We start from the raw sequence: 17,684 nt of genomic DNA on the forward strand, positions 1-17,684 counted from the left end.
ATATCCTACTACATTCAAGCATGCTTCAATATTACACAATTTCACACCTAATTTCCTCAAGTTACTCAACAAGATTATCCACAATCCACCGTTCATGCATAATCACTACTATCAACGTATCTAGAGACGGATCTACCTTAACCATGTGGGGACAAGTGTCCCCATTGAATTTTTATGAAACTTCATGTAGAATATATATATAAAAAATATATTTGCCCCCACTCAAAAAATAAATTTGACCCCACAAATTTTTTTTGTTGGTTCACACACTTCTCACTATATAAAAATGAAAAAAAAATATAAATATAAATATTAACCAATAATAAATATATAAAAACACCAATAAAACACATTAATTCAATTTTAGTAAATAAATTTATTATTATTAAAACTTAATACACTGTAGCAATGTTAAAATAAAATTATTTTTTATTTATTAATTTAGTGCTTAACAAATTAAATAAATTAAATAAATATAATGAAGAGCCAAAATTTGACTTTATTAAATATTTTTTTATTATAAAAAATTAAAAATTTATCCATAAAAAATATATTTAGTTTGCTTAATATTAATAAAAAGTTAATATCTAAATTATTTGAATATTTAAAAATAATTTTAGATTTTTGGTATGTTTATGTAAACAAATATTATTAAAGATTTTTTTTATAAATTGTCTATATCAAAATTTGTAGCAAAATTTTAAAATCTAATTAATGAAAGACTAAAAAAATTAAAAATAAAACAAAAAAATGTTGTCTGAAATTAAATAGCTTAGTTTCTAAAATAATTTTTTTTTTACATAGACCCAAAAGAATATTTTTTTTATTGGTATTTTTTTTAAATTAGTTTTAGGTTTGCAGTAACCACAACATTATTTGAAAAAACCTCTTCGCCTATAAATATTATAAAAAGTCGATTTCGTAATTATATGAGAGATGAATTTTTAAATGATTGTTCAATAACATATATAAAAAGAAAAATATTTGATTGTATTGACAATTAAAAAAAATATAAAACCTATTTAACTTATTATTTTAGTGTTTAAATTTATTTGTTAGACAATTTGAAAACTAATTATATTTTACCATAATAAAATATAGTTATAAAAATTATTATCATATTATATATGTATTACCCCCACTGACAAATTTTTTTAGATCCGTCACTGAACGTATCAACCATCATTCAATCACCAACACATACTTAATATACTTATCCTTCTAAGCATATCATATGGTCATCTAACTTAAATTTTCACAAGACATTATATATTAAATACGAGAAACCTAAATCATACCTTGACTGATTTCCACGTATAACCCAAGGTTGCAAGCCTCAAACACCAAAATTTAGCAACTAGATCTCACTCCAAGCTTCCAACACTTCCAATTGCTTCATATATATATATATATATATATATATATATATATATATATATATATATATATATATATATATATATATATATATATATATATATATATATATATACACACACACACCTAACACATTTTATCACATATACATACCCAAAATTTAATATCCAACACATATAAACAAGGAGTTGACTAGGGTTAATGATCCTTACCTTGGATGTGCCTCAATTTAGCAAAAGCCCACTAATCTCTCAAGTCAATTTGATCCTAAAACATCTAATTAACTAAAATCTCAATACCCAAAACCTTGACATTTTTGAACTGAAGAAGAGAGATTAGGAACTAGAAATATGATTTTCTCACCTTATAACTTACTAGGCTTTGTAGAGTTTGTTACTGCGGATGTTTGACCTCAAATAGTATGGCAATCGGAGTTCCAGATCAAAAGTTATGTGAATTCGATTACAATCAAGGGTTTGTGTTTTATGGTGGTGTTCTTCCCCTTGGCCTAGAGTTTTCAGCGTGTTTTCTGAATGAGGGAGGAAGGAGAGCTTCCTTTAAGTGTGTTTGGGCAGTTTGGCTGAGTGGGCTGGGCCTTGGGCCTATTTTAAATTCGGTTCGATCGGTTCAGTCCGTTCAATCTAATCTTAAGCCAAATTTTTTGAAATTAATATCAAAATTCTTATTTTAATTAGCTCTATTACATTAAACTATAAAATTCACAATTTTAATTTCTTTTATTAAAAAATTAATTTATTGACTAAATATTTGCTAATTTTGCGGGATTTACATAACGGGACCTGCTTTTATTATATCCATGGTTTTAAAAATTGGATTGGACTGACCGGTCAAACTGGTCCAATCGAGAACCGGCTATAAAAACGGTCCGGTTAGTAGCTAATAACCGCCCATCTACAAACCGTTCAAAAACTATTGAACCGGCTTAGAACCGGCCAATTTTTAATAAACTGCATCGTTTTGATTTAAAAAAAGGTAAAATATACTTTTTGTCTTTGAAGTTTGACATAAATTTTAAAAATACTCCTAAATTTTATTTTATTTCAATTTTGTCCCAAAAAATTTGGATTTGCATCAAATATACCCTGACAGCTAATTTTTCAAAAAATTTAAAACTAATTCAATAACAATTTTATAAGAACAACCCTCAATACAAATAAATCAAACATAATTTTCATGCATTATTATTAGATTAATCTTAAATTTTTAAAAATTTAACTGTCAAAAATATATTTAATATAAATAAAAAATTTTTAAAATAAAATTAAAACAAAATAAAACTTTAAGATATCTTTCAAATTTTTACCAAATTTTAGCACAAAAGAATACACTTTGTCAAAAGAAAAAAAAGACCCAAGTTCATTCTCACACGTTCCTCTTAAGAGCTTTTTGGTTTTGCCCTCAAACAAATCCTAACCATCTAACCTCCACTACCGCCGCAGGGAGTGAGGCACTACCGCCGTCCGTCGCACTGTCGTCGTGCTCCAGGTCTCCAACCCCTGTTCATTCTCACGGTCTTACCAATTACAGCTTCTTCCTTGCGATCGACATTCGCGTCTGGTTTTCGTCTGCTCAGCCGCGCTTCTGCCGTAGTCAGTCGTCGTGCCCGTCGCCTGATCGCCATCATCCGTCGCACTCAACTGCTCTTCCTCACACTCTGCCCAAACTGCTCAGATCGAAGGTAATGGCTTCTCTGCGCACTCCTCCACGCCGCCCGCCTCCTCCACGTCACCGGAGCCCTTGGTCCTGATAGTCTCGTGTTCGATTGTCACGGCGGAGGGCCATACACCGACATCGCCGACGGTCGGATTCTAAATTGGGAAGGAGATGAAGTTGGTTGGACTTAGTTTGCTGTCACCTCTTCCAATAGGTACCAAAATGTGAACTTGTTTCTAAAATGGTGAACTTTATGTGAATTTGAGGGTTGATATGCCTTAGTTTTTGTTGAAAATAGTGAGTATTCAAATCGGTCTAGATTTTTTTGGAGATTTATTAGTTTTAGAATCAAAAGTTTTGTTTATTGTGTTTTGGTGTTCTGGGTTTGCTAGTGGTAGAAGACTTGATATGAGGATTTGGACACCTTAATGAATATTCGTTCTCTGTTCTTAGTTCTGATCAGAACATTGATTTTTTTGGGGGAATTCTGCTAGTGCTACTAATTGAAATTTGAATCCTTGAATGATTAGCTCTGTTTTGGATTGAATGATTACTGATTAGTTGATTCATTTTAGTCCTGTTTTTGTTCTTTGTATTGTTCTGTGTTCTTGCTTTGAATGATTAGCTCTGTTCACTGCTGTTTTACTGTGCTGTGCTGAAATTGTCCTCAAAGCCTGAAATTTCGATAATCCTTGTTAATCTTTAGAAAAGTTTTTTGCTGCTGCGTAATTTTTTATTGTGTTATTGTGTTTTAATTGTTCGTGTTGTGGCTCTGTTACTTTCAATTGTTCATGTTGGTGTTGTTGCTTTATTTTAAATTTTAATTGGTGGTGTTGTTTTAATTCTAAGTCATTCAATTTTTCTATTAGATATTATGCCTCTAGCTTCATTTTATGTCATTCATCAATGATTAATTGAACTCTTAATTCATTTTATTGCCTCTAATTCATTTGTCTTAGCTTAAGGTAGGATATATGAATTTTTAAATATGGTCAATAAGTTTTATTTATCTAAGTTTTGGCAAAATGATAGACATTAAAGTTTGAATAATATTTTGATGTTTGTATTTTTTGAGTGTTTATTTATAATTTATTTATTTATTATTTTATTATAAAACAGTTTTTCCGGTTAAATTATGATTGGACCGATTGGACCAATAAACCAGTGAACCAGTGACAAGAATGGTTCGATGACTGGTCCGATTTTCAGAACCTTGGTTATAACATCCTCCACCTCATTCAATTGCGCTTCAAGCTCTTCGATTTTTCTTTGCTGATTAATTGACGCTTTCTTTGCTTCGACTATCTGCATACAAAGAAAACATCGTTTATGGTACTTTGTCTCTCTAAAACTAAAAACAAATGCAATATTTGAAAACAAATATTCAAAAATTATTCCTCAAGAACATTCACGTTTATAATCTGAGCCATTTAGTAAACAATTCTTCTTCCGGAGGACTCAAGATGTGGAGAGTGTGGGCCTCCAATCCCCTAATCCATTGAACTTTTAGGATTTTGGTTAGTAGGTGCAATCAGTATGCTCAAACTTCATTATAGTTATTATCAAAATTTGTATTATTTTTTTTGTCTTACTTTGTCTCAAATGTGAACTATTCGAAATTATTTATTAAATTTTTAATAATTTTATTGGAGTAAATAGTCAAATTCATCCATGAAAGATCACTTGTTCTCCAAATTGGTCTGCGAATTTTTTTTAAATCAAATTCGTTCTTTAAAGATTTTAAATTAATCGCGTTGGTCCTTCCGTCATTTCCTTTGACGGTGTCCAAATTTGCTGGTATTACACGTTAGTTGATACTACATCATACGTCTAGAAGTCTTAATTGATTGCTAACATGATAAGTTTATGAAATTAGCATGGTTCTGAAAACCGGATCGGACCGGCCAGTTCAACCGGAAAAATTGGGAACCGGTCACCTAACCAGTCCGGGTAACGCTAATAACTGCCTGACAAAAAACCGGCTAAAAAACCGGTCGAACCGGCGGTTAACCGGCGAACCGGAAGAACCGTCCGGTTTTTTTGCGGTTCAATGGTTTGCAAATTCATATGCCAAACGACGTCGTTTTGGCATTTAAAAAAAAAAAAAAAAAAAAACAATAACGTTCGCGAAATGTATCCCTATTCCCTAACCCTAATCTGATACTCCCCCCCCTTTCTTCCATCTTCCCCTTTCTTCCCCAGTTCCCTTTCGAAAAGGGCCTTTCCCCACAGCGTCCATAGCCACCCACAGCGCGCCAGCGTCCATAGCCACCCAAGCCACCCACAGAGCGCCAGCGTCCATCAAGGCCACCAAGGCCAACATAGCCGAGCCCGCGAGTACCACCGGCCGAGCCCGCGAGTACCACTGGCCGAGCCCGCGACTACCACCGGCCGAGCTCGCCTCCTCGTCGCCACCCACAACCATCGAGAGCAACAGCGACCACCACCGGCCGAGCCCGCCTCCTCGTCGCCACCCACAACCATCGACAGCAACAGCGACCACCCACAACCATCGACAGCAGCCGACGACCACCGGCCGAGCCCGCCTCCTTCTGAATTTGGTAAGACTTTGTTCTTTCACCTATGCTTCTTGATTTTGTGTTTCTGAGGTTCTGATCTTGTTCTGTGCTCGCCTGTTCTATGCTTGATTTTGGATTTTGATTTTCTGAGCCCCCCTTGATTTTCAGGATTGGTGTTTTTTATTTTGAATATGTTTTGCATTGCTGCTTCTGTTAGCTCGCTGCTTCATGAATCATGAGGAATATTTTTTGCATTGCTGCTTCTGTTAGCTCGCTGCTTCATGAATCATGAGGAATATTTTTTGCTGCTTCTGGTAGCTGCTTCTGTTTTCCATTGCTGCTTCTGTTATGTGCTTCTGTTTTGCATTGCTGTTTCTGTTACCTGCTTCTGTTTTGCATTGTTGCTTGTGTTACTTGCTTCTGTTTGCTGTTTTATTATTTTCATCATTGCAGTTATTGTCCTGGAATATGTTTTGCTGCTTCTGTTTTGCTTGTGTTACCTACTTCTGTTTTGCTGCTTCTGTTTTGCATTGTTGCTTGTGTTACCTGCTTCTGTTTGCTGTTTTATTATTTTCATCATTGCAGTTATTGTCCTGGAATATGTTTTGCTGCTTCTGTTTTGCTTGTGTTACCTACTTCTGTTTTGCTGCTTCTATTTTGCATTGTTGCTTGTGTTACCTGCTTCTGTTTGCTGTTTTATTATTTTCATCATTGCAGTTATTGTCCTGGAATATGTTTTGCTGCTTCTGTTTTGCTTGTTTTACCTACTTCTGTTTTGCTGCTTCTGTTTTGCATTGTTGCTTGTGTTACCTGCTTCTGTTTGCTGTTTTATTATTTTCATCATTGCAGTTATTGTCCTGGAATATGTTTTGCTGCTTCTGTTTTGCTTGTGTTACCTACTTCTGTTTTGCTGCTTCTGTTTCATTATTTTCATCATTGCTGTTATTGACTTTGTTGCTTCATGATGAATATTTTGATTATTTTCATGGTTGTCTGAAGTTTTCTGGTCTTTTGATTAGTTGAAAACTTGCTAGTAATTGTATCTTTTGAATGTAGAACATTATGGGTTTGTCATTATGTACTTTTATTTTTTGTTTACTTATAAACTTTGATGTTTGAAGTTGTTTGTGAACCTCTAATATTAAGTAATGGATAATTTATTATGTGAAATATTAAATTTTATTTAGAGATCATTGAATTTATGTACTTAAGATTATTTTAAGTTTTTTAATAATTTTATTTAATATTTAATTAAACCGGTTGAACCCCGGTTGAACTCCGGTCGAACCAGTGAACCATTGAACCAGTGACTTCACCGGTTTATTGACCGGTCCGGTTCTCGCAACCTTGGAAATTAGATCAAATTAAAACTAATTGAGGGGACCTTGAGGCATTGGAATCCCTCAATTTTGGGTTTATTTGATATAATTTCATAAATTTATCATATTAGTCGTCAATTAGGACTACTAGGTGTGTTGTGGTGTTACTTAACGTGCTACATCAACAAACTCTAATGCCGTTAGTAACGGAGGTGACTGAGGGACTAACATGAACCAGTAATCTTTTAAGGACTAATTTGATATTTTGACCATTTACTCAATTTTATTTTATATTTAAATCGGTTCAACTACAGTTTGATCTCAGTCAGACAATTGAACCATTAAATCAATCACTTGATCGGTTTGGTTTTTGCAGCCTTGGTTAGCAATTAAAAATTATCTAGACAAATTTAACTAAATTATCATCTAAATTTTTAACTATTAACTTCATGTGAAGACAACTGAATGTGAGTTTTCATAACGCGAGAATCTATTCCAATAAAAACCATAACCCATATGGAATCACTTCTCAAACAAGTGTTATCGAAAAGTGTGCCTGCGCTATCTTAACATGGTGTCCACTCGCTGACATCAGCAGATTCTCATTTCACACTTTTCTTCTGCCATTCACCGTAATGCATTTTGGTAGCCATGTATCTCTTGCTTTTTTACATTTTTATCTCGATTGTTGAAGCAAAGAAAATTAAATTAGTCATCTAACCAGTATTTTCTGCCCACATATTATCAAAATCAATTGCTAATTTGTAATTTCATATTGAATTTGTAAATCTAATAGTATAGTAAAATCATGTGTAAGAGAAAATCAAATTCTTAGTGTTGTGGCTGGGTTATATTTGAAGATAGTGTTCTTATCCTTGGAAGTTTATCCTAGGGACCATTACTTTTGCAAAGGTCATGCATGCAGTTTTAGGGTAGATCTACTCACTTTTTTTAATAAGATTTTTTTTAACTCATATAATTTTATGTCATAAAATATAGGTGTAGAACTGTAGATTCTCATTGTTGCATATAATTGAATGATGTAAAGTAAGATATTTCCTTCATTATTTCAGTTGTCTCAGTCTTTGACACAGAAAAAAATCACAAGAGGATAGTGTGAAGGCAGATTGTTATGATGGATCTACAAGGCTTGCCTGCGAGTCATGGATTCCACATGCCTGCGGAGTGGGAACCTCACACTCAATGTTGGATGGGTTGGCCTGTGAGTTGCATAATTCACTCTCTTTTATTCTTATTTTTCTTAAAGCAAATAGACACTTCACAGCACCAAAAGTAATCACAAGGTTCAATTCATGGTCATAGCTTTGAACATGGTTTCACACATCTCTCATCACAGATGGTTGTTATTGAGACATGATACAAATATACGAATATAGAGATTGTAAATTTGTGTCCACTATAGAAAATATATGAAACTAGTGTCTTGAGACTCTCAATTTTGTGTACCTGTCTCTGTATTTTTGTCGTGTTTTAGCCACCCAAGGCAGCCTTGAAAAAACTAGTGAAACAGTGTTTGGTGGTGGACTTTTGGGGTCTTTTGGTGATTGTTATGAGTACTAGGTTGGTGTTATTTGGCAGGAACGCCCAGATAACTGGAGAGAGAATGCTGTTCCTGCTCAAGATGTGTTTGCCAAGGTAGCATCTGCAATCTCAAGATTTGAGGATGTAACTGTTTGTGCTAGTTCTGGCCAGGTTGGTTGAAGTTTTTGACATTTTCATTATTTGGCTAGTATCTTGAGGAGTGGATTCAGTTGTTTCTGATGATATGGGGCTTTTGATTCTTGAAATTTCTTTGCCATTCTAGTGGGAGAATGCCAGGAGAATGCTACCTGAACATATCAGGGTCCTTGAGATCAGCATGAATGATTCTTGGTTTCGTGACACTGGACCAACTGTGAGTTTTTCTCCTTATACATGGATGAGTTTTCTGATCAAGTCAGATACTAGATGTTTGGATTTCTACACATGCAGAATTTTCATTGTTGACAAAAATTTTCTCTGTTTTGTTCAATAGTTTGTTGTGAAAAGATCAGAGTCTGGTAAGGCAGAGCAAACTATTGCAGGAATTGACTGGAATTTTAATAGCTGGGGAGGTAAGCACTTAAGACCTTTGATATTGGACGTTCTACTCCCAAACAAGGACTGTTTCTTTTGTGGAATGAATGAAGTACATATGATTAGTTGATGTTATGTCTTCATTATTGTTAGTTCAGCTAATGGAGTTTATAAATCTTTTCCAGGGTTAGAAGATGGATGTTATACTGATTGGAGTTTGGACATCCTTGTTGCTAGGAAGGTGTGTGTAGTTAAATATTTAACATTTTTACTTTTGTCATCTTTTACTCTATTGCAAAATGCCTACATGACTTCGCTATCATCATATGTTTGCTAGATTTTGGCAGTTGAGAGGGTTCATAGATTTTCACATTCAATGATACTTGAAGGTGGAAGCATACATGTTGATGGAGAAGGTAAGAGTTGTTGGCTTGCTGAATTTTTTTTAAAAAAAATATAAATTCCTGGTTTTCTTGTTTAATATAAATTCCCCCCTATTATGAAGAAATATACACTTTTGATAATTCATGTAAAGTAGACAATGAGTCTGCTTATTAAATGCTATTAGGTTGCTCTTAAACTTCTCTAAGATGTAGTTTTATAGTGCTAATCCTTTCATAAATTAAGTGCTAACTAGGCAGGATGATTGTTTATATATAATTATGTTCATGAACTTGTGGTTTAAGTTTATTCTTTCGTTTCTATATGTTCTGAGATCAAATGAACTGTGCTTGAATATAATGCTCTGTAATAGCTTACAAAATTTATAAGTTATTCTTTTAACTTCAGCAACCTTTTCTTGCTTCAGGTACTTGCCTTACCACTGAAGAGTGTCTCTTGAACAAGAACAGAAATCCTCATATGAGTAAGAACCAAATAGAGGATCAACTTAAGACATATCTTGGAGTCAGCAAGACTATATGGTTGTCCCGTGGATTGTATGGTATATAAACTTGATGCTGATCTTTTAGACTAAGAATCTTCCTATGAATTGATATTATAATGATCAGAATTTTGAATTTGGTGTAGTCAAAGATTTTTGTAAAGACCATTTATCATGAGGTGCAGTATATGTTCTGATATGGATTGGTGTTTGGATAAGAATAACTCCATTTATGAATAAAAGCCTCGTTTCATTTTTCATAAAAAATGGGCCAATCTAATATGCAGCTTAGTATGTAATATAGCTTAAGAACAAGTTGTACACCCATTTAATGATACCACTTTGGTTCAATAAGTTCAAATCTGAATGTGTGTTTTCTAATGCACATTCTGTCTGGAAATTAGTATCTTGTTATTTTGAATATGCTTTTGCCGGTAAATTAAAGACTCCAGAGCTTCACTATTATCGTCCACACATTAGTACATTTTTTTTTCTGCAATGTAATATTATTACATTTATAGCGATTAATGCAATTTCTGCGCTAGGAATCTTATGCTCTTATGTAGAGATGATGTGAGAAATATTGTGATACAAGTTTTAGGTTCAAAGTGATACTTAGATGTTATTCACTCCCTAAGATCTGATTGAGAGGTATGCTGCTTTTGTACAGGAGATGATGATACTAATGGCCATATTGATAACATGTGCTGTTTCACTAGGCCTGGTGTGGTTTTGCTGTCTTGGACTGATGATGAAAGTGATCCTCAATATGAAAGATCTATGGAAGCATATTCTCTGCTTTCTAATGAAACTGATGCCAGTGGTAGAAAATTTGAAATCATTAAACTCCATGTTCCTGGGCCACTATATATGACAGAGAAAGAGGCAGCTGGAGTAGTGCAGGTTATAGCATCCAAGTTCATATTTCTTGTCTTGTCAATAAAAAAATATAATTTCTTCAAAGTTGGATGTTATAAAAGAAAGGTATCATCTTATTATTTCATTTCATTTGAAGACTTATGCTAATATTTTGCAAGATTTAATACAAAGTTTGTCACCATCTATATCAATTCTTGATGTAATATTTGAGGCCATTCTGTTTCTTAATGGGAAATTGATTGGGCATATATCAAGTCATAGCCCTCTATTTTGGTTAATACTAAGTTCTAATGTTGGATAGTATCTACTAAGTATTATGTGTGATGTTTCTTTGATGGAATTTCTCTCTGTTTATATGGAAAATTCAGAGATATGAACCAGTTCTGTTTTGTTAGAATGTGGTGGTTTGTGATCAGGTGTACAGTTTAAATTGAGATATCCTGTTTCTTTTGATGACTTTGCTAACTGATTATACCAAAAAACTTGTCTACCAAGCTTAGAGAAATGTTGATGACTGAAGCGATGAATTTAATTTACACACTTCTGACTGAAATTATTCAATATTCATGCAACTGCTCTTGTATCAGTTCACTCAATGCCTTTTCTGAACTATTAATATAACTATATTTTTCAGGGTGATGATGGTAAGGCAAGACTTCCAGGTATTAGGCTTGCTGCTTCCTATGTGAACTTTTACATTGCAAATGGAGGTATCATTGTACCACAATTTGGAGATAAGAAGTGGGACGATGAAGCTGTTCGAGTCCTATCAAAGGCCTTCCCAGATCACAAAGTAAGTAAAACTGCTTGTTAAAATGCTATTTTTGTTGAAGAATGTTTCACCAAATGGTAACCTTTCAGAGTTAAGTATTATTTGCAATAATTACTTCAGCTTTCTCGAATCAAGGTGTTATCCTAAACATCTGGAAGAATACCAAATTTGAATGCCCAAGAGTCTATTTGGTTTATGTATTTATTTTCAATGTTTTTGGTTTTAAAAATATTTTTGGAAAAAAAAAAATGAAGACAGTACAAGAAAGAACAAAATTTGTGTTTTATTCTCTCTCTCTCTCTCTCTTTGGGGCTCTTGATGTATTTTTTTGGTTACTGACATTCTTAATTGTGGCTAATATCTAGGTTGTTGGAATCGAAGGTTCAAGGGAGATTGTTTTAGCTGGTGGAAATATACACTGCATTACTCAGCAACAACCAGCCTTTTGAGCAAAGTACTGTCAACATTTGTTCACGAGTGTTGTATTTGCATTGAAATTTGTAGTCTCTGGATCATTGATTAAACTGCTTGGTTCATTCCATTAATCTTCAAATGATTGATCCACATAGAGGCACAAAAGTGTGTTCAAGTGCATTGAAATAAAATGTAAACTGGCATTTTTCAAGTTGGAAAATCTAAATGAATGAATAAATTAGAGATTTCTAGTTTTTACTTTGTAAAAGTACTTGAATGCTTCCAACTATGATCTACCATGTATCTATGAAATTTTTCTTCATTTTTCAAGTCGAGTCTTCCCTCAGGTGTTGTTATAATTGAATTTCATGTAAGTTTGGTATGCTTTGTTGAAGCAAAATCTTTAAAGGATTATACAATATGATCCTTAAAGTAGAATCAAATTTCTTCTTAAATCTCTTAATCTTTATTGCAGTTTAGGGTAGTTCTATTTAGGCACAAAGGCATCTTAGCTAAATCACCTGATAAATTTATTAACTGTGAATGAGGTCTTACGTTTACAATAGATATAGAAGAGAAGTTGCTATATGGTTTTGGATTGATTATCACCTACAATGGAAATAGAATTGTGTTCTAATTTCTAATCGGCTATTACATTATGTTAGTTTAACTCCTAAAATACAAAATGGAATTACTAATTGGAGAAATCAATTTTCTTTTCATAAAGTACCTTATTCATACAATGATATTTATTTTTTTTGGGTAAACTATTCATAGTATATAGAAAGTAAGATAATTAATTCTTTTGAAAACTTTGGCTTGGTCTGGCTAAGTTTCAAACTTTTGGTAAGGTTTCAATTAAAGTTTGAATTCTGACCTTGACTAAATCATTAAATTGGGCCAAATAAAAGTTAGGCCAAGATCCTTAAATATATTTCAGAAAAAAAAAAATAAAGAGCAGCACAGAAATTTCAATAATGGTTGACTTGGGGACTGGGGTGGAGTGTAACGGAAAAAATGAAAATCCATCCAAAGAAGGAAGGGGCGCCCAAAAATAAAAAGAAAACAAACAGGTGTTTGGTTCAGATTCCAGAATCGCGCGATCCAAGAATTGGAGCTCACTCAGCTCAAAATAAAAATTAAATAAATAATAATAATTGAAAGAAGCCTTAGACTCACACAAAACACACGCATATAAAATTACAAATCTCTCGTTACTCAAAAATTTGACGTGGAATCAGGTCTTCGAAATTCGACTTCTGGTTTTGGACACCTGATTTCAGTTGGTTACATTACGTTACGCTCTAATAGGGAGAGAGATAGAGTGGTGTTATAATAATAAGAAGAAGAATGGGGTGTTCATTTTCTGGTTTGAACGCACTTTACGATTCCGTTAACGGAGGCGGAGATGTTTGGATCAACGAGAACCGGTTCCGTATCGTCAGGCAGCTCGGTGAAGGTGGAAACGCCTATGTCTTCCTCGTCAAGGACGTTCCCGCCGACAACGTCTCCGGCGGTTTCTCCTCCAAGCTCAAACAGTCCTCTCACATTTCCGGTTCGCTCTTTTTTTCTTTTCTCCTTCACTTGTCATTGCTTTGAATTGTGCTGTATCGTTGCTGTTACTTTTCTGAAATCGCATTGTCCAATAGTATCGATGATGGATCAGATCTGCGTGATCTGTGTGAGTTCCGTCATATTGCGTTATGATGTGCGATTCCTTTTGGATCTTCGAAGTCGTTTTGTTCTCCGATTTTTGTCGGTGCCGTTCGATCTGGTGAAGTTCATTGCTAATTCGAGCTTCCTGTTTCTTGTATCTGTAAAATGCTGCCGGAAGAGAGTTGTGTGTGTGCGCTATTGTTCATTTCTGTAATTTTGAAAGTACTTGTGGTAAAATGATACTGTTTCTCTGCTTGGTGATTGATACGGATTGTTTTGTATATTTCCTTGCTCATTCAAGGGTTGGAAATTGGGGTTTCTATTGCATTTTGTCAACTGAGTTTGAATCTGATAATCAGGGATGAAGAAAGTGCTCTTTCATTGTTGTAATACTTGTCTTTTTAGAAGATTCTGAATAGGTGGCACACATAATTTGATTCAGCGGAGTGAAATTGATACATTGCTGATGTGTTTTTATGTAGAGGACGGAACATATGCTATGAAAAAGGTCCTCATCAAGAGCAATGAGCAGCTGGAGTTGGTCAGGGAGGAGATCCGTGTTTCCTCACTGTTCAACCACCCAAATCTGCTCCCGCTTCTCGATCATGCAATCATTTCTGTCAAGGTAAGTAGTTACAGCAGCAGTCAACACCCGTTCCTCTCCGAATCATATCAAAAACATAAATTCATCAAAACAAGAAAATGGTTTGTTTATTCAACCTCCATATTTGTTCTTTAGCTTTGGCTATGTAATTGGATTTATGTCCTGAAGTTGAAAACATGCTATCTGCTGGGTTTGGAATTCAGCAGTTTCCAGATACTATGTATGAAGGCTGTAGAATCCAATGCCTTCTAGGGGATACCTTCTACGGGCACTTGAACTATGCCTTGACAAAAAAAGCATTCAGCAGCCAGTATTTGGTGTTTTATTTTAACCGGTTTAAACTGAAAGTAATTCACCTTTCCTATGTGCACTTTGAATGGAAAAAGGACGGGTATCTGATTTTTCTTGTGGATGCTCAACAAAAATTCTTTTGAGATATGTGATTGCGAAGGGATTAGAATGAGACTCTCAAAGCTTGTCAATGTAATGGGATAGAGATATGTACCAAGTGAGATCCTGCATATCATGGCAAAGTTGATTCTAGTCTATTATTCAACCTTTTAAAATTGGATTATTTCGATAAGAATTGCTTCTTGCTTATGGTATTATGTCTTTGAAAACATAATATCACTACTAATGGTGCTATTTTACAAGGACCTCTATCTATTGCTGCTACAAGATCTGGTTTTCCAAACTTGGTTGGAATTATGTATAAATTGTGTGGTATGAAGTGGCATTGCTAGTGTAGTTTCTTAATTGTTCTAAGTTATTTTTCTAAGTTGATAAGTGATAATTTTACTACATGGGAATGAAAATGATGTGTGAATTGCAACTTAATTGTTCCTTCCCTTGTTACAGTTGTTGTGCTTTTATATTTATGTTGAACATGGCCCTTCTGTTGGCAGCCTACTCCACAAAAATCTTGGAACCACGAGGCATACTTGTTATTTCCACTTCATTTGGATGGAACACTGCTAGATAATACCAAGACAATGCAAGCCAGGAAGGAATCCTTTCCTACCTCGGATGTTCTTCAAATCTTTCGACAGGTAAAAGAACTTTCTTCTGTCATGTAATTGTCTTATTATAACCAGGGATCAGGTATCTCAAGCATCATAGTTGCAATTCAAGATTTTCAGCACATGATACTTTTTATTTTTTTTGGATAAAAACATATGTTACTTGTTTGACATCTATTGTATCCTTTTCTCATTGTCATGAATTTCGTATATGTATTTACCTAGTAATTCTTTGGAATAGGTTATTTTCTCTGTTAAGAATCAAATTGAAGGATAAATATGGACATCTCTGGCCTATACTGCTTTCATACTACTTTTACGTTTAGAATCTAAGTAGCAACCTTTCTTTTTTAAAATATAAAAAATAAAAAATAAAAATATTAGTTTGATTCAATATACACTTCTTTATATTCTAGAGTTCTTTAGTACTCTAAACTGACAAAAGTTTGATTTCTTCTGAAATCCTTTTAGCCCTGACAAATCAACTCAACAGCTTTGTGCAGGACTCAAGCATATGCATGGTTTAGATACTCCATATGCTCATAATGATGTCAAACCTGGTAATGTTCTCATAACACATAGAAAAGGACAATCGCCTCTTGCCATACTCATGGATTTTGGCAGTGCTCGTCCTGCCAGGAAGCACATTGGTTCCAGATCAGAGGCACTCCAGTTGCAGGTGCTTTGTTCAGCCCCCTTTTTTTTTTCTCTCTAAATTTTTTTATAAATGAAATTTATGCATTGTGCTAGCCACATATTAGATTTATTGATTTATTGATGCTTTTGCCCCATTTATAGTTTGTGAGCTTGTATTTCCTAATATTATAGAAAGTAGGCTTATATGCATCAGCAGGCTAGTGTGAGATCATTTTGATTTTGTTATTCCACATAATAGCTTCTATTTCATTTGTAAATACTCAATTGCTTATCTACATTCTCATTCGGGTTTTACATGTATGGGAGGATTGTGTTTCAATTTCAGTCATCTGACCTTCTCTTTTTCCTATTTTTTGTCTTCCTATGTAGGAATGGGCAGCTGAACACTGTTCTGCCCCTTTCCAAGCTCCGGAGCTGTGGGAATGCCCAAGCCAAGGTGATATAGATGAGAGGACTGACGTTTGGTCACTAGGATGCACATTATATGCAATAATGTGAGAATTGATTTTTCTTTTGTACGTGTTTAAGCTTTATGTTTAATACTTTTTACAATTTTGCTGCCTTAATGGCATTACACCATGCATCTGTTGATGTACTTGAGTTATGCTTATGCAACCCCACGTCTCTATTGACAGTGAATATTAAAGAACAAACTCATGTGCAAGCCATCTGTGCATAGATTATTGATTTGGGCAATGCTCATGATCAAAAGATAGAAACACATGAAGTGAAACCTGCTGGCTCTGCACTTTAGTTTTGTTTTGTTTTGCTATCCAAGGGTTGTTCCTTGACATTAACCATTGATTTGGCACTCCACCGAAGTCAAATGGCAGAGTTGTTTATTGTAATGAGAAAATAAATGCGTTAATTTGTAAGATAATACAGTGTAATAATTATTATCACTTGATTGATTTTTGCAGGTATGGGGTATCTCCATTTGAATATGCACTTGATGAGCCTGATGGAGACCTCCGATCAGCTGTTTTAAATGCTAAAATCAAATGGCCAACTGAACGTAAGTCTCAATATCCAGACGCTCTTCATCAGTTTGTATCATGGATGCTTCAGCCCCAGATTGCTGTGCGGCCCCGGATAGATGACATTGTTATTCATGTTGATAAGTTGATTGCAAAGTTCTCTGGTTGAGTTACTTTGGGAGAGATTTAAGAGAACAGTTGAGGCATACACATTGCAGTTGTTAAAATTTCATGTGCCTTCCCTATCTATTGAGATAGATAGAAAAGGAATAGTTCCCTGCCTTAGTTTTTATGTGTATCTTTACATTTTTTTTGTGGTAGTCTAGGTAGTTGGGCATTGGGCTTAATTATTATTTCAGTAATTTATACATAATTTTGTCTATTGTAATTTATGAAATGGCCAGTCTCCCTGTAATCTTCTTCAGGATTCATGCGCATAAATGGCATATGGTTTATTTACTTATTTATTGATGTGTTATTTTCATTTTTAGCTCCATATTTTCGCTCACCTAGTCACTTTCCCAATATCCGGACGAGTCAACGGTCGAGTCTGTGTTTAACAGCTTTATTGTGGCTCTAATAAGGGACTTATACTAGCCTATAGCTATGGAGTATGGACTATGGTGCTTATATTTGAAAGAGATGTCCTCTCGTTCATTTCCAATCTTTTTTTTATTATTATTGTTTGTATTATTGGAAGGCAAAGACTATCGTGTCGAAACTCAAATTGTTCCTCATGTGTAGAAATGTGCTGATAAGAGCTTATGTTGACATATGGTATTTTATAATCATATTTATTTGGTATAACAGCTTTGCAGGAGATGGCAGGAGGTGCAAATTACCTTTTAGTGGGACCCT

The 17,684-nt window shown here is 34.3% G+C and overlaps 2 protein-coding genes across 10 annotated transcripts; both read left to right on the plus strand.

Moving 5' to 3' along the window:
- The first annotated feature begins 2,745 nt into the window (after positions 1–2,745).
- Positions 2,746–12,243, plus strand: LOC112709089 (agmatine deiminase). 9 transcript variants are annotated; one of them, XM_072202574.1, is made up of 11 exons: positions 2,746–3,265; positions 7,963–8,111; positions 8,489–8,602; positions 8,715–8,804; positions 8,925–9,003; positions 9,151–9,206; positions 9,303–9,381; positions 9,774–9,908; positions 10,519–10,751; positions 11,362–11,520; positions 11,865–12,243. In XM_072202574.1, the coding sequence occupies exons 2-11, from the start codon at positions 8,022–8,024 to the stop codon at positions 11,946–11,948; spliced, it is 1,119 nt and encodes a 372-aa protein (XP_072058675.1). In that variant the 5' UTR covers positions 2,746–3,265; positions 7,963–8,021; the 3' UTR covers positions 11,949–12,243. The 9 variants fall into 9 exon arrangements, with proteins under 9 accessions (XP_072058675.1, XP_025616782.1, XP_072058661.1 ...); XM_025760997.3 differs by having other exon boundaries at positions 2,751–3,265; positions 10,519–10,832; XM_072202560.1 differs by having other exon boundaries at positions 2,803–3,265; positions 7,972–8,111; positions 10,519–10,832.
- A 624-nt stretch (positions 12,244–12,867) lies between these two features.
- On the plus strand, positions 12,868–17,289 carry LOC112709115 (uncharacterized). The gene is made up of 6 exons (XM_025761014.3): positions 12,868–13,468; positions 14,052–14,194; positions 15,079–15,222; positions 15,686–15,871; positions 16,219–16,343; positions 16,770–17,289. The coding sequence occupies exons 1-6, from the start codon at positions 13,264–13,266 to the stop codon at positions 16,993–16,995; spliced, it is 1,029 nt and encodes a 342-aa protein (XP_025616799.1). The 5' UTR covers positions 12,868–13,263; the 3' UTR covers positions 16,996–17,289.
- The last annotated feature ends 395 nt before the right edge of the window (positions 17,290–17,684 follow it).

Source organism: Arachis hypogaea, chromosome 1 (assembly GCF_003086295.3).
Source record: "Arachis hypogaea cultivar Tifrunner chromosome 1, arahy.Tifrunner.gnm2.J5K5, whole genome shotgun sequence".
NCBI classification, from domain to species: domain Eukaryota; kingdom Viridiplantae; phylum Streptophyta; class Magnoliopsida; order Fabales; family Fabaceae; genus Arachis; species Arachis hypogaea.